General features: G+C 43.0%; 2 protein-coding genes across 2 annotated transcripts in view; both read right to left on the reverse strand.

Moving 5' to 3' along the window:
• LOC139329220 (thrombospondin type-1 domain-containing protein 4-like) overlaps positions 1–10,272 on the reverse strand; it is a 40,437-nt gene extending 30,165 nt beyond the window's left edge. Inside the window, exons 1-7 of the mRNA XM_070959414.1 lie at positions 9,934–10,272; positions 9,308–9,362; positions 9,050–9,119; positions 7,503–7,825; positions 5,835–6,270; positions 4,426–4,528; positions 2,924–3,060 (exon numbers count right to left, since the gene is read on the reverse strand). Of these exons, the coding sequence (XP_070815515.1) occupies positions 2,924–3,060; positions 4,426–4,528; positions 5,835–6,270; positions 7,503–7,825; positions 9,050–9,119; positions 9,308–9,336 (1,098 nt within the window). The 5' untranslated portion in view covers positions 9,337–9,362; positions 9,934–10,272. The remainder of the gene's footprint in view (positions 1–2,923; positions 3,061–4,425; positions 4,529–5,834; positions 6,271–7,502; positions 7,826–9,049; positions 9,120–9,307; positions 9,363–9,933) is intronic.
• Positions 10,273–15,361: 5,089 nt separating this feature from the next.
• Positions 15,362–22,743, reverse strand: part of LOC139329230 (leucine-rich repeat-containing protein 49) — a 30,993-nt gene continuing 23,611 nt past the window's right edge. Inside the window, exons 14-18 of the mRNA XM_070959425.1 lie at positions 20,701–20,935; positions 19,665–19,850; positions 19,235–19,344; positions 16,956–17,109; positions 15,362–16,201 (exon numbers count right to left, since the gene is read on the reverse strand). Coding sequence (XP_070815526.1) covers positions 15,986–16,201; positions 16,956–17,109; positions 19,235–19,344; positions 19,665–19,850; positions 20,701–20,935 — 901 coding nt within the window. The 3' untranslated portion in view covers positions 15,362–15,985. The remainder of the gene's footprint in view (positions 16,202–16,955; positions 17,110–19,234; positions 19,345–19,664; positions 19,851–20,700; positions 20,936–22,743) is intronic.

Raw genomic sequence — 22,743 nt, forward strand, 5'->3', positions numbered from 1 at the left:
CCAGCCACTACTGCAAAGTAAACCTCAAAGGAAACTGTGAGCTGCTATACTGTGTGAGTTTAATGTAGGTTCAACATCAGCACGTGACATTGTTGCTTTTCAGTCTAATTAATTCACCTCTGTCAGTTTCTAAAAGTCACTCATAAAGCACAAGCACCGTCAAAAGGCTAATCATATATAACAGATTGTGTGTATATTAAGGGGGTTAATTCTGTACATCTGTTATCAGCTACAGTCTGGGAAGTGCCATGATACGTTCTGTATGTGTGCTTTCAATCACGGTGGAACAACAGGTGTTTAAATGATGAATATTTTGAATGTTTAATATGAAGCAGCATACCTCACAGTTAGAACTGCTTGTTTGAGCTTCCAGTAAATGTACTTCAGTATCTCTGTGCTATGCAAGGACAAGCTCTGACCTGCTTGATCCCCTCTGAATAAAGAGAAACGGTTGCATGGTTTGGCTCTGATCTGAACCACAGGCATCAGACTACCTGCTACAGTGGGTCAGGGTATACCACATACCTGCTAACCTCTGCTTTGTAGCACTGTTTTTGTTTGGCTACTTAGGACTTTAATAGACAAGTGTTTAGTTTACTGCTCTTTGGTTTTAAATCACTTTAGTTTTAATTAGAGCTGTGTAGGGGGCTATTACAATAACAACTACACAGACATGCATCAAAATTCAGGATTTTTCCATGAATGCTTTCCCATGACATGGCATGATGTTCCTGCTCTTCCAATACTGGAGACCATCAAACTGTTTCATGCATCAGAACAGGGCTCTTATTCCACATGGACCCTGCCTTCTGCAGGAGCCACAGAAACCACAGCCTGAACATTAGCCACTGACAAGCTAAGTGCTTGTAATAATGATGATGATGTAATAACATGTCACAGTGTAACACAGTGTGGCTGTCAATCAATGCCTAAAATGTGAAAATATGCAATGATATAAATTATTACCAGACAATTTGCATCTGCCTGACTGGCAATTCTACATTTGCAGGTGTCAGTTAAATGATATTATGGGTTATTAAATATGACTACATTAGTCAGTTCTTTTATGTCATTACTATGGCATCATTTAGCAAGCGTGCAGTGTAGACTGTAGTCTGCTGTCTCCAGCTGGCTCTGTGATGTACTTCGGTCAAGCAGTTCTTTGAGAAAACTTTAACATAAAATGTCATGTAATGGGTAACGTCTCACTTGTCACATTATTTTGACACGTTTTGAGGTTAGGTCAAGCCGAGTGCACCGAACCAGCTGACCGTCAGCTGATCCAAACAGGCACCAATGATGACTGACACTTCAAACAATCTGTTTGAGCTGCCAGCTCCTCAGTCTTCCCTGTGGTTCCTTCCTGCTCCATGCTGCTGCTGCTGCTGCTGAATAACTGTGTGCCTTTACCAGGCCAGCCTCCCCCTGTGGTGGTCTTTTCTTAGTCAATATGCTTGCAATGACATCTCTTGCTTTGAGTAGTGTATATAACATATATAACATATATAACAAAAGCTTAGCAATTCCCGCAACAATGTTTAATTTAAATGAAAAGTGAGATTCTAACGTAAATTCAATTATCCAAATTATCCAGATGTTTTTACATTATCTCAAAGCTAAAGGGGGGAATCTAATGCAGGAAATAAAAATTAACACCTGCAGATACTTTTGCTTGATTTAGACTCATAAATAACAATCTGGTTTCCACGATGAATAATAATCCAACCCTACCCACGTGAGGGATCGCCGTGTCGTGTGTGTTAACAGTGGAAATGTGATCAAGGCCAAAGTCAGAGATCAGAGGGCTTTCTATCTTGATTAAATCTTGATGTTGCAAATATTGCTGCTGGATTATGGCGCATGGGAAACGCAGAGTTAACTGAGCGAGGTCAACATGACCAACTGGAAATGAGCTCTTTCTCAACACATTTCTTTGAGTTAAACCCTGATCAAAAGAATGTTAAAGTGATTCCAGCACACTGAAGGCATAGCCAGCCACAAGCAGGCCCACACAGCGACTTCTGTCTCTCCAACTCTGAGGTCGCAGGTGTGTTTTCATGGCGTGTATTAAATACAGGGTCAGGAGTACAAATATGTGCTACATTGAGATCCCAGATCTCCTGCTTTTGGCCCATGGGGGTAGAAAAACTTCCTCCTGACCTCAACTTCACTCCTCAACATCATGTACATAGAGCTCTCACTCTGATGCTGTGCTGCCCTCTGCTGCTCATCTTCATCACTGCATCAGAACTGCTGTCCAAAGTTAACACTCCAGTTGTAAGTGGCTAAATTTAGAGCAATTCTCACATTGTCTGGGTCAGATTTACACCTCCAAACTGGATAATTATTTGGGGCTGTTAGAGTCAAAAATGACTCAATGACAAACCATATTCCAATACTGCAGCATGGGATATCCAAATCATTCATGATGATGTTGAATTAAGTGGTCCGCTATTGATGTCCACAATTTAGTCTCCAATATAACCTTAGCAGTCAGGTGCAGTAAACTTCAAAGATCTGTACACGTCCTTCATGTTCTCTTGTTAACTGTACTTTGGTTGGTCAATATGAAAACATGAAGGACACAGGGATCCAACAACAAAGCTGACTAATTATTTTCAGGCTTACATATTCACAAACACCATGAATCTGGTAGGAATGGGGAAGGTCATAAGTCAAAGGAGGCAAAGAAGAGTGAAAGACTGCTGGGTCAAATATACAAATGAAAAGCTTGTCGATTGATGGGGTTTTGGCAGCTTACAGCTTCAAGGAAGCTGTGTATTGGCCAAGATTCAAAAAGCATGACTGAGCTGAAAAAGCTGTAAATTCATAGAGCGGCACGATGCTGGTGATAAAGAAAACAAAATCCTCTCCTTGGTCATTTTCTTTTTGGAATTAAAAAAAGCGTCATACAGTGGCTTACCATACACTTTCCTTCCACACAGAGAGAAGTGTCATTCTGCCCACACGGCGTCCCGTCAATCACCCTTTCTGACTGTCGCACGTAGAACCTGAACCCTATGGCCCGGCAGTTGAGTTCACAATGCTGATCCCCAGGAACTGAAGGGAGATTAAGGCAAATGTGACAAATATGCAGAAATTTCAGTGACATATTAGTCTCACAGTGCACAGTGACGAAACAGAACAAATAGCAAGCAGTGCATAAAAGATATGAAGCTCTACACTTCATCAAGTGTATCAGTAGGTATAACATCACATATGAACATAAAATTCAATACTTAGTGAGTTTGTGAAGTATCTGTAGAGCCCAGTGAATGCACATTCAAAGGATGAGACCTGTAAACATATATTAAGTCCTGTTTGGTAGCTTGAGAATATTTAAGTACAGGCCCTTAAACTCTTTTTCATAATACAATGCACAGGATAACATTATGTCACCATGTTACTTACACAAACAACACGCAGCTCTACTATCCAGCCTTGGAGCTGAACTCTGTCATTTGACTTCTGTCTCAAAATGATGTTGCTGATTTTAACAGAGGATTCCCTGTTTCACGGGATTACAAAAATCAGCAGTGACAGACCACAAAGGATCCTGATCCCTGCTCTTTACATTTTGTTCAGGTGCTTAATCAATTAGACATTCAGCGCAATAAGCCCAGCAGCAAGGTATTTCTTAAACAGATGTACACGAGTCTGTTTAAGCACAGTTCAAGATGGATGTCAAATAATCCAGACTCCACCTCATACATTTACCTGAGGTTATTTAATTTTCACATCTGCACTAGCCTTCAGTCAAGGCTGCAGCACCCAGATGAGATGTGAAAATGCACATCTGTTTGACAGGATATTCATTTGGAGACTGTTATTTCCATTAGTGTTCTCCGAGAAATTGCATTGCAGGAGGTGTTTTGACTGTTGCCTGGAGACTTCAGGTGAGTGAGGTCAGAGAGTTTGTATGAATGAACATTAATCAGTGACTACAGACAGGTGACATACTGCAGCGCCTCCACCACAGCGCACCTTTGTTCATACAGGTCAAAGGTCAGATAGCTGAAGATGTAACTGACAGTAGAGATGTGATTTATGCTGTGTTAAGATTGTGTGGAGTACTTTCATATTAGAATGACTGTCTGAGACTTCTGGGCCCATCTGGTTGCACTTTTTCTGTCACTTCTTCAACACGTTCTTTTAAACATACTGTTAGCTTGTTGGAACTGCTTTCTCTTTCTTTTCTCTTGATGGATGTTGGGATGGCGATGTTGGTCTGTTGGTTGGTCGGTCAGCTTCACAGAGACGCTAGCATAGCTGTAGACTAGCCTTATTTTTGATGTATACATGGTTTTCATTACTGTGCCACTATTTACTAGTTTAATACATTTTTATATGAATGCTTATTTTGTTAATTACACACACAAGCACATACTGCACACACATAAATACAGAGGCCTGCATACAACCTACCCTCATTGAAAGGTTCCCACTCGTACAGTCTGCCCATGAAAGGTTGGTTGTTGTATGAAGAACACTGAACAGCCCTGATGTGTCTGCTGGATGGAGGACAGGCCTATGGATGGACCAGACACACACACATAAACACACACATATACATTCATTTTCCACGAAGACACAGAGTTCAGCAGGTAATTCCTTTAGCAAGCTCACATTTCTCATTGTCACGCTCCGTAGCCATTGATTGACTGCTGCATTCAATCTTCTCTGTTTTAACCCTGTGCTTGGAGCTCAGGCTTTCTTGCCAGAAGTAGTTAGATTCTGGTATTTAGGAAGGCTCGCCAGTGAACCTCAGCTTCTCTGACATGTCTCCATATCTCCTTTGTATAAACAAGTCCCTGGTCTGCTTTACTTTGCTTGAATGTCATCACACACCAGAGACAATATACAGAACCAGGCACTGTTTGAACTTATTCTAATGCACAGGATGGTTTCCATAACCTTGGATCAGATGAGCAAAACCACCCTTGTGCATTACAGCTGGGGTGAACTGGTAAGGCTTCCTAAGCTGATAGCTCGACCAATATTGTTCTACTAGAGTTGCCAGTAGAAAATATTTAGTGTAAGCATTGGATAGCTTTAAATTCTAACAAATGTTTCACTCCAACAAAATGCAACAAATCTTAAGCCTGCAATCTTTCATGTCCAAGGTGAGTTTTATAATGATGGACATGTCACCTTGTGCAACAGTATGGCTCATTAACTAACAGAGGAACGATGGAGAAAATCCACTGGAAGCAATGGTCCCCACCACTTCTCGTTGGTTGCAGTGAGTGTGAAGGGTAGCAAGGTAGCAAGTAGCTTGCTAATTAGCAAACATGTAAATAAGTAACCTGTATTTTCTCACACAATTTATGTGACATTGTACCAAGAAGTATTTCATTTTTGTTTTCTCTCTGTAATCCTGGAGGCCCATGACAGTGAAATGATCTCCTCCTTCACAGACCTGCTACTCCCCTTTAATAGTCACTAATAGATGTTCAGAGTAGTTTGAAGAGACAGCCAATGGCATCATCACATACCATTCACAGACTAGTCTGAATATACAATAATCTAAGTGAATTGGATTCTTGAGCTGTTTTCAGATTCAAATCTTGTCGCTAAAACTGAGCATGTGAGACGTGAGCTTGTAACATCTACAGAGAGGGATTATGTTTTTATCTTTTGCTCTAACATTTAGTTTTATGGAGTAAAATTAAATAAATACTACAAAAGCTATATATGCTTTTTTTGCAACAAAAACTGTAAAGGAATCCATAAGAAATCAGAACAATCAGCAAAATCAGTCACGTTATTTATCCATTAAATCCTCGTGCCTAGCCGACATGCTAAGGAAGAGAGGAAGGTGCAGATTTGCGTACATTACTGTTGCACGTCCTGTAGTGGGCATGCTCCCCTGTGCAGAAGGAAGCAGGCAGGGGGTTGTAGGGTCTGTCTTGGAGCTGGTGGGGTCCATATGTCTGGCTGCCTGATGCCTGCGCTTCCTCCTGGACCTGGGCCTGGTTAGCCGAACCAGGCTGGTAGAGGGGGGCCCAGACTTGGTTATTTTGGGGCTGCTGCGCCCTGCGCTGCATGTAGGGTCTGCTGTAGCGATGGAGGTTGCTGGGGGGGTCAAGGTTGTCTGACCTGTGGCCACCGTGGCCTCGAGTGCTGGGGTGGTGGCCATCAGCCGCAGCAGAGCGTCTCTGTCTGTGTGGACGAGCCGTCCCAGAGCTTTGACCTGAATCCGTCTGCAATGGAGCGACATAAGGAGCTCTCCCGTAGCCATACCTCCCCGGGATGATTTGAGTGACCCTCCTGAAGACAAAAACAACTAAACCAATGACTGTGTACGAGTTATCACCTCCCAGCACAGAACTGAATCCAGTTACCTTTCGTATGCGTAACTACAGAAAACATCGTCTGCTCACCCTCCAAAACCAACGCGAGGTTCTAACAGAGGCCACCCACCTTAATTAAGGATGTTTTCGCTAAATTACTTTTACTGAGGAAACTATTATGGTCCTTCATCAGTACTACAACTTTTGAGAAGTGTCCAGATCCCAGTAGCAGAATTCTGAGAGCTTTTGTCATTATTTGGCTCTTTAGAATCCAACTCAAACAACCCCCCCCCATTACTCAGCTGTCAGTGCTATTTGTTTAAAGGCAAGCACAACAGGAAGGAGGTCACAAAGCTGCCAAGCACAAGCCGAGCCTTTGACTCCATCCATAAAAGACTAGCTTTCCACTGAAGGGCAGTCAGATGGCCCACAGTGATGGCTCCAAAGAGTCACTTTTAGACCAGGCTGCTCAGCATGCAGCACAGCCCTACAGGCTCTTTAAGGACTTGTAGATCTCCACAAAGACAAGAGCGGCAACACTGAAAAAAGTTCCTCACTGACCATAATGCCAGTCAAATTACTTCCAGTAGACATACAGTTTTTTTCACAGTATTTCCTTTGTGATTGAAATGTAATAAATAAATATGGTTTATAATAAAATATGTCAGAAAGAATAATCACAAGCTCTTTTGCACTTATTTGCAGAGCATGTTGCGTTGGAAGCTACATGCAGGAGACAAGTTAAAGGAAAAACACTCATACTATACATTCACTAAACATAATCTCCATATCTCTGGAACTCAGCTGCAAGGGTGAAGATCATTTTTCCGAAAGACTTTCTCTAATTTAGTGTTGATGGTGATGGTGGAGAGTGCTATCTAAACCATAACTCCAAAATATGCCATGGGTGTTTCACAGGTTTGGGATCTGGTGATGGTGAAGGCCATCCAACATCATCAACATCATCTCCACACTCACTGAGCCATGTACTGACCTCTCATGCCCTGCCTGGAAGTATCTGCATTTGTTATGTTTCTTCACTCATTTATTTGTGTTCCCTTTTGTCACCCATCTGTGCCTAAACACAACAACAACAGCAAGAAATCACAGCCTTGGAAAATGCCAGATGTAAGCAAAGTGATTCCAACACCTTTGTTTGTTTAGCAGCTCTAAACCAATTGCACCACCCTGCTCTGGATGATCCAGTACCTGCGCCCACCAGGCCGGGTCTGCTTCGCCTCCCTCTGCTCTCCACGGCTGCTGCTGTTGGAGGACCTGCCTGACTCGCGGTGCAGAGGAACTGTGGGCCGCAGGGCTGAAATGACATGGCCTGGATGCTGGGGGTGAACACCAGCTCTTCTGGAGGGGTACTGGGATGGAGTGTAAGCAGGCAGGCAGGGCCTGCTCTGCTCTTGTACCCCTGTTCCACAGGTCCGGGAGCAGGCTGACCAGGCTCCCCATGCACCCCAGGAGCCTTGAATTTCTCCATGCTCTGCCCTGAACTCCTGCTGGGGTTCTGCCCTCTGCGTAACCTGTATGGAGATGAAACAACCGTGATTAGCAACACCACAGAGTGCAAAGAAGCAGGACAGGCCACACAAAGTGAATGCCAAGGATTGATGGAAAGCTTCCATCAACAAGACTTTAATCTCTCCAGATCACGGCCTTGTATAAAGGCTCAAGTCTGTGACCTCATCTCATCAACATGACTATCCTGCCCTTCTGCCTCCCACCACTGTCCATGAAACAGACCTCTGTTCACGGTTGTAAAGCCATGATTTGGCTGATTAGTGAATGTCTGTTTGTGGCCTATCCCCCATTGGCTACCTGCATTTCTCACTATTGACTCTATCCTTCTGTGCAACATTGCCAGGGACGTATTAGCAGTGATCACTGCACTCTCTGTTTGAGGGTCCTGCCAGAAGAAGCCCTGTGCCAAGCCAGCTTTATCCATGGAGCCGCGTGGAAATCCTGCTCTTTAAGGAGCACTTTGTCTCCATTCACAGCTACCTCTCTAGGCAAACACATGGACATAGTAAAAGCTCAGCTGTCTTTGACTTTTAGCGGATGGAAAGAGAATACTGAAGCTGTAGGGAGAGTTGGCAGGAAGTTCTTCTCCTGTCAATCATCCTGTGCAGCTATTCAGAGAGACCTCAGACCCCCTCCACCTCTTCTACCCTGCTTTGGTCTTTGTAACTCAATGCCACTGTCATCTCCCGGGTCAGCCATAGGTCACACAGCTCAACGCCCGGTGGAAAGCACAGAGCTGACTTGCACCGGCCCCCTCAAACCTGACTGGTTAGTAGACCTGTCAGTCATCTTCACACACGAGGTGCATCCACTAGTTTCCTCCACGTGGTTCCTCTGGCTCCAGAGGTCAAGAGGTGGTTTGCTGACAGCATAAGCCCTCTCTGTTTCACTGCAATCAACAGAACTTTTCACTCATGCTCGCATTACAGGTTAACAGATCAGCAGCCTGGTCAGGTTCCCCCTGAGAATACTCTCACTGTTTACACATGCTGGGACAGAGGAGGCAGGGATGAAAGTTTACAACTTGAGGTGGCATTTGGCTCTGCTAACAAGACGCGATCATGCATGTCATCTTCCTCTAGACGAGTGTTCCACTAGCCTGTGCCAACCGTACAACTGGACTGAGGGAGGTAAACCATTGTGTGAATGAGGGCGTCAAACATGTTAGAACACAGGATTTAGTTTTATGCAGTAGCACCACCTGCTACACAACTACTGCTTCTCACCTTCCTGTGGTCTGTTGTGGGTTGGCAGCAAAGGGGGTCTGACCAAAGCATCAGCAGGAGGGCAGAAACTCTATAGAAAACAAGTAATTACTGATGTTACTACTGGTTTATAGCAAAGAATAGACATAGCATTATGGATGATCAGAGAATGACACAACTATGTTAGAATAGACAGATATTCATCTGCATTTAAGTTCAAATGAATACAGACACCTTTAAAGAAATATGTAAAAAGCCATTATGAAACAATGACTTTACCTGAAAATCCAGACTCGGGCTGTCTGCATAGCTGCTGGATTCTGAAAGTTGGGCACTGAAAGTGAAAACAGAGAAGTTTACATTAGCATAGACCTGAGACTACTGACCTCAGGGCAGAGGCAGGAGGATGGCTCAAAACAGAACAGAGACCACTTACCTTTACAGTCTGACATGAACTCTAAGAACAACAAAAAGTGTAAATGATATGACTTTCCTGATAGCTGTGCCTGTGTGCCGTAAATATCCCACGAATGTCAACATCCTGCCACTTGTATTTCCCACTGCATCCCTGTGCCTGACGGTCCCTCAGGACGCTGACTCAGGGGAAAATAAACGACTTCTGCCCACTTGACCATGTGAGTTGACCTCTCTGACCTCTGGCTCCTAATGAGGGAGACCCCCTGCTGAAAAACTGCAACCCCATTAGACAGCAGGTCTGAGGTCCACCCCTCACCCCAGACCCTATAACTCCACTCTCTACTTTCACCTTCTCTAAATTAAGTTCATCGAACCTGACAGGATGGTCAGAAAGTCCTGCACGCTGGAGCGCTCAAACCATTATTTTTATTATTGCTATTAGAGCCAAATAAAGCCAGACGAACATCCCATATACCATGTCGTCGTACCTGTATGTTACTGATGCGCGTATGGCGAAGTATTGGCTATTTCACTGGATTTTCTAACCAGTGCGTTTTCCACTAACTGGAGCGTTTACAGATTCCTTTCCATGCGCAGGTATCCTCATGGTCGAAACATGAATCCAGGTGGATCTGCAGGGTTTCCCTCCACAGACTTTGTGTTAAGCCATTGAAGTCAGTAGATCCGCACTCCGGGTTGTGAATCAGATCCCGGCGCGGTAGAAACTCCGGACATCGGTCATCATGGTGATTCAGGCGGCTTTTACGCACGGAGACGCGGAATGACAGAAAGCTGGAAACCGACACGACACACAGGAAACAGCCTCTGCTGCGCCCCTCGCAGCAACAACCATGCTCTCTTGAATGTGTGTGTCGTGTAAATATGGAGGTGTGTGTCTCCTCCTTTTCCCACTTGGTGAGTGGCGCGCTCGGATGTGTCTGCGAGTGGAAGAAAGGGAGAGGGAATGTTTTTCATTGCGCTCAGCCCCCGTGTCTGTCTGACACCCATCTCTCATGCTGAAAAGTCCATATCGAAGCCACGGGCAGGTAAATGATCCCATTCACCAACTGCAGCCAACGCTCCAAGCTGCAGCTGGCAACTGTCGCGTCAAAAAAACAGAAATCCTGAGACATCAGTTCGGTGTCGCCAGTTTGGCTGCTCTGTAATGGTTTGACACAGACAGAAAAGAGGCCAATGAGCTTATTTGTTTTCTGTTTAGCATTAACAGTTTGCATGGTCGTAATTTGACTCATCACACTATAAAACATTGTTAACATGCAGAATCAGCAACACAAAGTCTAGAGTCCATTATGCAAAGTAAAGAGTCAGTTTATCCAAAGTACATAAATACTGTATGTTCCCACTTATCCCTGCAGATACTGCGCAGAAGAAAAGTCATTTGATGAGATGATGAGACTTTTCAGTTGCTTCTGTTGGCTGACAGGGTGGGTTGCAGATCACTTAAGTCAGTGTGAAAATAGGACTCTGACTGCACTGAAGAAAACAATCCTTTGTAACATCCTGGTGGACAGACATCTGGTGGACAGCTCAGAACAGCTGTATTGTTTTCTCAAATGTAGAAAAACTAGCAGTGAGATGAAGGGACATTTTTAGTGGTCTGGTTTACGGTCTGCGTAAAGGGCACCTTCATGACAACTCATTGATTTCAGGGAAGCAGACTCAGCCATGACTGGGTGATGTAAAACAAATCAACTGAATTGGATGGACAAAAAGACTTTACGCGCCATGAAAAAAAAATGGACATGGTTTGTATGGAAGCCTCATTTATCAGGGTGGTCCACATGTTTTGCACAGTTATACAGCCTGCAGTAGGAGACTGGTGTGAAGTTTGCCTCCAAGACAAATCCACTTTCTTACACTCATGAACTGAAAAAGGCTTGGTGCACCGCTCTCTTTAGCCTGTTTCTTTCATTTGACAGCTATGCATGTTTAGAGGTTTACTCCTCATTACAGTGTGCAGCTCATTACAGCCATTGTCTGTGAATACACTGGCTTGACAATGGCTTCGACAAACATAACCTGTAAACACTGTGAAGTCTATGAGCGTCCGTCCACTCAGCCATGTGCTACTGCTCCGGATTTAAGGATATATGTCTCTGCATGTATCTGCAGGGGAGCTGGTCCTGTTTGTGCCCCCAGTAACAGTCCTCACTGGTGCGTAGATATTGATGTTGCTCAGGAATTTGCCTTCAACCCCAATGTTTCCAAACCCTTCACAGGCCAACAAGCCTCCAATTAAAGCATTGTTAATGAACTACTGTTCCGGATGACCCATTGAAAGCCTCTCCAGACGAGATGGGGAGAGATTGGTTGTCTGACACTGGACAAAAATATGCACTGACTTGCCACTGAACATACGTTACATGTTAAAAACATTCACTGACACTTCAATGGAACAAAATATTGGAGAGCATTACTTCAGTATTTGAAAAATAAATCAATGTAAATGTTAATATAACTTAACTTGTTTGCACTGAAGGTTTATTTGTTCAAAAAATACTTAGACAAAACAGCCAGATTACTGGCCTGGTAACCAAGGCCATGTCAGCTGATTCACATTAAAAAGATTTTGTTTGTTGCTCAGATTCAAAGCTTCTTTAAGTCAAACGCCACCAAACAAATTAATCAGACAGTTATTTTTTGCAGTGCATGGCTAACAATAAACAATGCACTTGGTTCATTCCAGGAGAATCTAATAGTTGGTCCTGTGGGGTGGAACGAATTGGCAGCCTCGTCTCCAGACCAGACAGAAGTCTATTAGAGGGTCCATCACATCAACACTGCAGCCTCCGAACCGGCACTCAGGTTTATTGCTTGTCATTCACCTGAACACAAATTGTGAAGATCGTGTTGCCTGACGATTGTCTTTTGTTAAGTCCATATTATTGCAATAATGCTGCTGTGGCTTCACTCAGTCTTCACTCTGACCTCCTCTATGTGTACAAAGTTCTTATGACAACTTTACTCTGTTAAACAGGTACAACAATAAACCCCAAAGCTGATTCAAGCAGGTTCTCTGAGGGTTATCAAAAAGTATTCTGGGAGGTGTAGGGAATAATCAAACTGTAATACAGATACACAAGGCAGACAGAGGCAAAGTGAGTCCAACACACATGGAATTGCTTATATACTCTTATATGATTATTTGTGCATCCTTGAAATCCTTCTTGGCCAATCTCCACTGTGTTTGGCTGAGTCGAGGCATACCATGATGCTGCTGTGACCAGAAAAAACACGGCTTTGATTTATGACGTCACTTTCATCTGCGACCCAAGTGTTCAGTTAACATCTTTGATTTTAAAAAAGACTTTCTGATGAGACTGTGACTCAGATTCACGGAAAACCAGTCCTGAAAAAGGAAATAAAACATATACAGCCAGCAATTAAGCTTCTGTATAATGTTGTACTTATGTAGTTGCCTTTTAAATTGATATGTCTAAAGACCGATTAATTTAAAGCAACACTTTTGTCCAAAATACATAAGGAATCATATATTTAAATGAGTCTGTCTGGTGAGTGGAGTGTTGTAACTAAGAGGTTGCCAGTTCAGCTGCTGCAACCACTAACAGACACTATTTTTATTTATTTATTTTATTTTATTTAACCTTTATTTAACCAGACAAGTCATTAAAAACACATTCTTATTTACAATGGCAGCCTGGCAAAAGGCAAGAGCCTTTTGGGGAGAAGGGGACAGGGACTAGAGGGGTATCAAAAGATAAAAGAAACAGCAACACATACAATGTACATTACATAAAAGACAATAGCATAAAATACGACCACGGGCAAGTGGCTAACAAATAGCATTATCAGGTAGTACAGCAACAACAAAAGTAGCGCACACATGCAGCAGGACGGGAGAAGCAACATCAGCAAAAATAAAAGTAGTAATGTAATAAAAGTAATGCAACAAATATACACACAGACCAACAACAAATAGCAAGACAGACTGGCAGAGCAATAACAATAGCAGCAGGAACAAGAAGCATACAATGAGCAAACAGAAAGCTTAAAAAAAAAAAGAATGCTAAACCCCCCTCAATCAACTATAAATGGTTCAAGTTAGGTAAAAAGATGACTCCTGCATCCCAGTTGAGTAGAATATAAACATCTTAGATATAAAAAAAATAACACAAGTACATAAATATGCCAGTATCCATATGAAAATATGAAAATGACTTAATTTAAGGAACCAGTGTTGGTTAAGACTTCAAAGGTCCACTGTGAAGGATTCAGTGGCATCTTGTGGTGAGGTTGCAGATTGCAACCAGCTGAATCCCCCTTGTCTCACCCTCCCCATTCAAGCATGTAAGAGAACCCATGGTGGCTGCTAAAATCATGAAAGGCTTTCTAGAGGCAGTGTTTGGTTTGTCCATTCTGGGCTACTGTAGAAACATGGCAGTGCAACATGGTGGACTGTGCAGATATGCCAAAACAGAGTACTATCAACGCTCAGACATAGTGTATAAACTATAGCATTAGTATGAGGACACAGTGTATAACTGTATAACTGTCTATACTGTATAAAAATATTTGGACAGAACTAAAACAATATACTGATCGTGTTGCTGTTCTGACAGAGTGTGATCATTTTTCCCCAAAGCATGGGGATCAATTGATCCATATTTGACTTTGGGGGCTCTTGTATGCAAAGTTGACGTTTGGCTTGAAGGTAACCCAAGAGGGAAGCTCACAGAGTGTCTAAAGTACCTTGCTCTGGACAAAGATGTTAGGTGACTAAATGGATGAGACACCTTACATCATCAACATCAACCTTAAGTCAGCAGCCTTAACTACAGCAGCACAGAAATGAGCTCAGTATACAGCAGTTCACAGTCATCAAGGCCTGGAGCACTGCCTCCACTCTGCCTCCTCTGCCAGAAATGGGAAAAAATGTTTAACACAAATACCAATATGAGGCTCCGTAAAGAAGAAATACTATTTTTACTTGCAGCTACAGATTGATTGAGGGTTGTTACTCACCGAGACATATGGACTTTATGTAAATATGTCAAGCCCTTTTAACTGTGTGGGCTTCAGGAATAATAACTGCACTATCTTGACTTTGGTGTTTTCCAACGATTAGCTGTTGTTCTCGCTGTCTCTGCGTCTGCATGCTGTCATGCCGTTCTGTCAGTCCTTTGAGACTAGACGTCTCACAACGTTGACAGCTGTAGTCTCATAAACTGACAGTGTGTCAGCACAAAGCAATGTTGTTTATCAGAGTTGCTCAAAATGATCTTGGTGTAGCTTTTCAATAGCACACATTTCGTCTGAGACCTTCAGTGGACAGATGTCCCCAGAAGCACTACACATACACATGCTTAGGCGATAGATAGATAGATAGATAGATAGATAGATAGATAGATAGATAGATAGATAGATAGATAGATAGATAGATAGATAGATAGATAGATAGATAGATAGATAGATAGATAGATAGATAGATAGATAGATGTTTGACACTCAATCCCCCTGCAGTTACTTCTCCAGGTCAGTGTGGTGTTCTCCACCTACTTGCCTGATAAGGGTTAAAAAAATTCTTCACAGGATGGTTTGAGTGAGGGGAGCAGGGACAGGTGGTGAGAAAATGGTGAAGTCTCTATGCCTTCAGGGACATTCCAGTGTGAGTTCACACTACCCACAGGACCCTTCATGGTTTCTGGACCTCCTGGCACACACTGCCGCCTCTGCCTCATGGGAGATCGATGGTTTTTGAGCTTTAAACTGCCTTAAGAGAACAACCTTGAGAACAACAACTTGAGCATTATTTGTATTTGAGAGGTTGAATCATGTCAGAGGAAGAAAGCTGATCTGAACAGATTTGATGCCTCATTAAAGGAAGACATGACTTCTTCAGTCCTGTAGACAGATTATTTTAGGAAAAACACAAACTGAGTGTTAATACAGAATCTTTTAATACTAAGTACAATACAGAAAATCAGTGGTAAACAAAGAAAAGTCATCCTTTTTTGTGCTCTTCTTCCTTTTATCTCAGGCAGGAAAAAGTGAGAGAGCGATGCATGAAACAAGATTTAAGACACAGAAAAATCATTCTAGTCTCGACAAAAGAGACACCGGACATTTTCAGCTGATGACAGTAATGGTGAAGAGGGGTCATTCAGAAGGCTTTTAAAGCGCAGAGGATGCTCCTTATGGACCACAATGCACTGCGAACAAGTCCCTTAAACGTTCTTCAAGTATGTTGCAGCTCCAACCACTGAAGAATCAAACTGTGTGTTTTAAGTGAAAATCTACATTCAATCAAGGAGCTTTTGTCTTGATCATGTCTTCAGACATCTTTTAAACTGTCCACATCTGTGTTACGAAAGAGCTTCCCACACACTAGGGAAATAAACCCTTCAGTTTCCAAAGATTTTCATAACTGGTAGCCGGTGGTAAGTCACTAAGTGATGATGTGTTGGGGTCAGGGAGGTTGAGAAGAAGCCCTGGAGATGCCTGGGCGAGTCATGTCCCACATGTGTGTGTTTGTCTCTCAGAATGAACCTTTGGTCCTTTTCACTTGGTCTCAGAGAGCTTTGCAAGGCTGGCTTGGCGGAAGGCTGCTCGGTCCCTCATCTCCAATACACAGTCCCTGACCATCTCTGCAAACATGGAGGGCCAGAGCTTGTGCAGAGCCTCGCCCTTCAGATTGGTGTCTGATGCCCTTTGGACCAACTCCTGGAGGTACTGCTCTATCATGGCAGCACGCTCCGATGACTCCACAGTGCCCTCCTGTGAGGAGAAGAAGATAATATCGTACATGTTCATTCACTTGTCATAGGTACATTAAGGTGAGGTGCCGGGGCAGGAAAATCACAGTTGGGAAAAGTAAAGCTTGTTGAACCAATGTGGATCTAAATTGCACTCATTAGATATATCATAATTTTAAAATGCTATCACACTATCACAGCATACATGTTTGATACAGTTTCTGCTGCAGGATATTGACTCATCACAGTGCTGTCAATTTTGTGACCAAAATGATTGACAGAGAAATTATTAGCACAAATATGGAAAATCCTAAATGCTATTTACAGCAGCCAAAATATGCTTTCACTGTCAGATGTCTCTTTGTAAAAGTCTTGTCCATGTGTGGTGATATAATGTTGTGTCTTAGAGAGATGTGACCCTGAAATACATGATGTGTTTATTCCTCTATTTCATGAATAAGTTTATTCTCAGGTTTACATGTTGCAGGTCTGAGGACAGACATGCTGTATCTGCAATAAAGTTTTTTTTCTTTATTTTGCAAGTAAAAGCACAGTGTGTGTGTGAACTCTCTCTTCTCCTGTCTATGAATATTTCCTCCTATTTATTTATTTTTATTTTATTTTAAAGGTAAGATTTGAACTCTATTTCATGGATAAAATAAACAGGGCATGGCTTGAAGTGGGAGTGAAGCTCTGCGTTACTAACTTTCAGTCATTTTCAAGAGTCGTTACACTTCTTTAAACCACTTAGATGACATCAAAAACCCAGAGCTGACCTCAGGGCTCTCTGCACTGCAGTCTCTGCTCGGGTAGTTGAACAGGGCTCTGCTCAGGCCTTCTCCCAGAAGCTTCCCGTTGTCTCGCAGCTCCTCCGGACTCAGCCCTGCCCGCCGGCCACGCCCCTCCAACAGGAACTGTAGCTGGCGCTTTCTTTAAGGTGAAGAGAGGCAAGAGTGCGTTAGACACAGTGAAGAGACACGCAGACAGCTCGGGAGAAACAGTGGCAGAAAGTGAGTGACACCAAGGTAATAAAAGTGTGTTCTTGTGTCCATCAAAGAATTCGCTCTCACCTCAATTTTTGAGGAACAAACAAGTTGACTCGCTGAGGAAATCAGAACTGATGCAGTCAGTGTCAAATCAAACTGCCAGGGTTTCAATTTTAATCTCATCGCCCAGCAGCAGGATGTGAACACTCATAAAAGAAGCAGAGGATTTTAGAAGTGATGTAAACCACATCAAATGTTGCTGTCTATCAGTATGAGATCTCATGTGATACGCTACTGCACCAACATGTTCCACAGGCCGGTGCAGGGTGCCCAAATAGTCTTTTCAGAGGAAGCTGGAGGCAAACATTCCATGTAGGATAAGATAGTTCGTAAAGTGTAAGTATGTGTGTGTGAGTGTGTGTTTGTGTGTGTGCGTGTGTGTGTGTGTGTGGTTGTGTGAGCCAAAATGCATTACTGTGTGCCAGTCACGTATCATCATGCTGACTAAAGTAAGCATAAGGAAGGTAGGAAGACCTGTGCATGTGCGTGTGTGTGTGTGTGTGTGTGCGCGCGCGCATGTGCATATTACTGTCAGTATCGTGACAGCATCAGAAAAAGTAAGTGTGTATCCATCAAACAAAGTGTAATTGAGTGTAAACATCCCTTGAGAGAACAGCTGTGAACACAGTCCAACTCAGTCAAAAGAACATCCAAAGTGTGATGGAAACCTCGCGGCACTGTTTGCAGAGTTCATTTTTTACAATCTGCTTTTGAACCAAACGTAGTTGCTGATGGAGTTTCACAAACTCAGAGCCAATGAAACCTATTTAAAGGTCTTGTGCAATATTGTTGCATCTTGTATGATAAAAGGTTTTGATGCAACAAGAGCCTTAAGCGTGACATTCAGTCATTCAGTTCCACATTAAATCAGCTTCCCTTGATGTCCTCCTCTCTGTGAAACTCCTGGTGATGAAATGTGTTCATCAAAAGTGAATCTTATATGCAGAAAATGCACTTTAGACAAAAAAACAGTCTCCAGTAGGAAGGTTTTGGCAGATAAGAGGTGAAATCTAACTGCGTTTAGTGGAACAAATGGCTTAAGGGGCCATGATTCTGGATGCAGATAAGAGTAATTAAGATTTTGGTTGTGATGCAAAAATAATCTTCGCCCCTGGGCTGTTGCTTGATATTTATCTGTAACGGTGTATGAATCACAGTGATTTGCAGCCTTGAGCCAGTTATCTCAAAGTTTACCAGTTCATTTTCATTCTGAAAGGCCAATTGAGGATACTGAGTCAACTAAAATTCATTACTAGTCTCACCTGCTGCTATATTGTTCAACAGTATTTCTGAAATTTGCTGGTTTATAATGAAAAAATTCAAAATTCACATGTACATCTGCACATTACTCTCACTGGCTTCCACGTCTGAGTAACTCAATTAATTTCCCTAATTATGTACATCAAAATTGAAGTTATTCATAGAGCCACATGTAATACGGTTGTCTTAAACAGTCAGATGATTTGACCTGGCAATTTTCCAATCCTTGGAGGAACAGTAATACTAAGAACCATTTTAAAATGTTCTTGTGCGTGAGAAATTCAGTAGATTTTTTGCTTTGCAAGGATGTTTTTCATTAACCAAGAGTGACAGACCTCAAGAACTTTTGGCTGAGGAGAGAGAGGAATGTTTGTATCGAAGTGCCAAGTACCCACCCTTACCCTGAGACACATAGTCTAATTCCCCTGGCTCCTCGGTGCCAGGCTCTGTCTCGCTGTCTCACACAAATGTGAACATGCACACACACACACACACACGCACACACACACACACACACACACAGAAATGCATACACACAAAATGCTGCACACAGGCATGCACATACATGTGCAGTGGCCAACACATTCACAAGCTATGAGCTATAACTCACACATATACACATTTAAGACTCCACGCATTCCTGGTATATGTAAACAAACAACACACACTGTCCAGGACACAGCATACACCTGTCATTAAACTGTGGTTAATGTTACATTGTAGTTAAGTGTCTCAGATCAGGTTCCCACCTGGACTCTTCTAGCAGCAGGAGGAGCCGGCAACGTGGAGTTTCAGTTGCTGCTATATGACCCAGTGTCCCAAACACACGCTCTGCAGCAATCACATCATTCATGGTCACCTGAGGCAGACACACAAACGAGAAATGACACATACAGCAAACGATGCATGAGTGGTTGGCATGTTCAAAGTAAGAGTACACCATTTTGCCAAAAGTTATAACCTCATCGAAAACGACAGCTCTGTGCCATGTTTTATCTGAGTGTAATTAACAGATGCTGGTTGGGATAATACAATGAAAACAAGGTAAGAAACGTAAGGCTAGCTGTTTCCCTCTGTTTTCAGTCTTTGTGCTACGCTAAGCTAACCAACTTAACGGACAGACTTGAGAGGTATCAATCTTCTCATCTAACTCTCCACCAGAACGCCAGGAGTCCTCACCTCCTGGCCATTGATCCTCTGCAAGTTGAAGTGGTGGAGGCGGTAGATGACAAAGGAGCGCCACAGAGCCAGACTGACCACTGGATTACCCTCCGGGTGGATGGTCAGCTGGTCCAGACGCCTCACCTGAGCCAGGGCCGCCAGCTGGGGCAGACGGCTGATGTTGGTTTCCAAGAAGATCAGGTGCTGCACAAAAAGTAACAAGTTGGTTTCAGAGAGGTCGAATAATATGGCTGCTGTGTATTTGTTCATGACTGCAGCTTAGAAATCAAATGAAAACATATATGCATTCAAGAAGCTTTAAGCTGCTTTGGATAAAATGCTCACCTAATTATACAGTATGTTACATGGGCAAAGTGTGTCACTCATAATATTCAATATCAAGAATATTATGTGATGCCGTCAGCTTCTGTCTGTCTGTCTGTCTGTCTGTCTGTCTGTCTGTCTGTCTGTCTGTCTGTCTGTCTGTCCGTCTGTCACTTAGGCAATAAAAATTCACTTGCAAAAGCAACATTAAGTTGCCTCAATCTAAATTTCTTTCTGCATGGAAGCAAGAATAGTACCATGCTAACATGCACACACACTCTTTGGATGCATAAATGCATTTCACCACCAAGCAGGAGCAGCTGTGAGGCGAGGGGGGTAGAAGTAAAAGAATAAATATAGATATCATATTGTGGGCCCTGGCTTTAATCCTCACCATGACCAATGACTGCTCAACGAGCTCTCTTCTTTCCCTTTGAAATCAGTGCTCTCTTAACTGAAGCACTCCTGACAGTTCAGCCAAAAATACTGTGAGAAGAGGAAATTGATGTTTTTGTGCAGGATGTTCAGAAAGACCGCAACTGAATATTCAGCACCTTTAGCTATGTGGCGAGGTTAGATGATTTTAGATTAGCCTTGTGAAAAAAATTGCACATTGATTTAATGTGGTGCTCTCGTCCCACAGTTTGCAGTTTGTTACACAGTGTTGAGTCTTCACTGCAACCACATCTGAAAGTAAAATGAAAGATCTGCATTCTACTAGTTCTCTCACCGATAGATTGGGGAACTTGACCCTTATTCGCGGCAGTGTTGGTACAATGGCGTCAAAGCTGATGTAGCGGAAGGTGATTACGGTGACAGCACCAGCAGTCTGGACTCCCCAGCCCCTCTCCAGGGCCTCCAGGGCTCCGAGTCCGAACAAACGCAGGGTGTCTCCGTCCAGCTCCGCCAGGTGACTGTCAGAGAGGGACAAGCTCTGAACACTGCCGCTCCCTGCCTCCACAAGTCTGCAAAGTACACACACACACACACACACACACACACACACACACACACACACACACACACACACACAATTACATTCTTTGTAAATCAGGCTTGATATGCTGAATGCACAGAATGTGTTGCCTTGAGAAACTGGAAGAATATCTTTGGGCCAAATGTGCTTTGCTTTGCTTACGTTTGTTTGAAAAAGCAGGCATTGTGCTGAAAGAAGGACAGAGGAACGTCCCTAAAGAACATGAAGTGGTCTAGTCAATGTCCTGTTTGTCTTGTCTAATTGCTTCTATTCTCCTATACGACAGTTGAAGTGCCCTTCCCTGATAAGGGAGTCGTGAGAGTGGAGAATCTGGGCGAGTCTCAAGGAGACATAATCTCCCTGCCCGAGCCCATGTGCTCAGCCCTCTGGGTCTGCTGACACTCAGGGGACTTTTCAGCATAGCAGGGCATCAGATGGCTACTGGCTGCACGCTACTCAGCACTGATCACTTTGGGTTCAGCCCGCCAACAAACTAATCACCCCTATTCATATTTCACACGCTCCCAATCTTGCTGCAACAGAAAGCCAAAGTTGTTAGAGGACTAATCCTTTGATTACAGAACTCAAATCCAACATTCTTGTTGAGACCGATTTTTAGGACGTGTGTTTTAGAAGTGAAGTGAGAGACAGAAAGAGTCGGGGACAGAAAAAGAAATAAAAAAAGACAGGAGGCATAGCGCAGACAGAGAGGTACACACAGAGGCAAACACAATGAAGCTGTAACTGAAGCTTCTTTGAAAAGGCCGCCATTGTTGAAGACACAGTAAGACTGCCCCCAGAGATGATGTAGGAACAGAGAGGAAGCGGTTTCTTCTCCTAACCCAGCAGCAAAAAGGGAATCAAAGATTTCTGGAATCAGACAAATAATTAAACTGGACTATTAAAAGATGTCTTGAAAATGCTCCAGTAGATTGGTGTCTCAGTCAAATAAATAATGAGGTCAAAGAAATGGAAAAACAAAAAGGAGAAAAGAGAAAAGGAGTGATGACGATCTACCTTTAAGTGGAAAGAAAAACCATCTTTGCATCTACTGACGTTCACAGTAAAAGACTGCAAGTATTCTCTCATAATTTTCTTTTTTGTCCTGGATCCAACATTTGTTTGTTTTAGAGTAGAGTACACATCTTCCATGACTTTAAACATAAAGGTCAACCCAATAACAGAAACATAGCTGGTTGGTGTGTCATAGTAATATGCTGCTGATGAGGGCTGTAACAAACAACTACTTTCATTATAATCTCACAAGCTCTTTTTGTCCCACCAACAGTCCAAAACCCAAAGAAATTTGAAAGGAAGTTGTAATAAGTCAAAGTAAAAGTAACAAATTCTCACAACTGAGAAATAATAGAGTTGAGTGTTTTTGATTCCAGTGATTGTCTTGAAAAGTGAAGACAGTGAGGATGGCTGATACGTGGTCACTGACCAGTAATCATGTCCTACCAGCCCACATCACATGAGCAAGCTGCTGGAGGAGGAATGTGACACGACACTGACATCAGGTTCTCAGTGGGTGATGCTTTGGCCTCACTTAAACTGATTCATTCTTGGGTAAAAGACAGGTGAACGGCCAGGTGTCTCAGGAGACTGGACCAGTTTAGACCAGGACTGTTAGGGCTCTGAGAAATGTCCTGTGTGTGTGGTCTGCTTCTCTGTGTCTATGCAAGTATATGATGTGGCGTAACTGATCGTTCTCTCTGAGGCTGTCGTTTGCTTTGGAGTTGAGTCAGTTCTAATTAGTTAAGTTAGTTTTAAATACACTTTGGAAGAGCTACAGCC

This window comes from Chaetodon trifascialis, chromosome 1, assembly GCF_039877785.1.
Source record: "Chaetodon trifascialis isolate fChaTrf1 chromosome 1, fChaTrf1.hap1, whole genome shotgun sequence".
NCBI lineage: Eukaryota > Metazoa > Chordata > Actinopteri > Chaetodontiformes > Chaetodontidae > Chaetodon > Chaetodon trifascialis.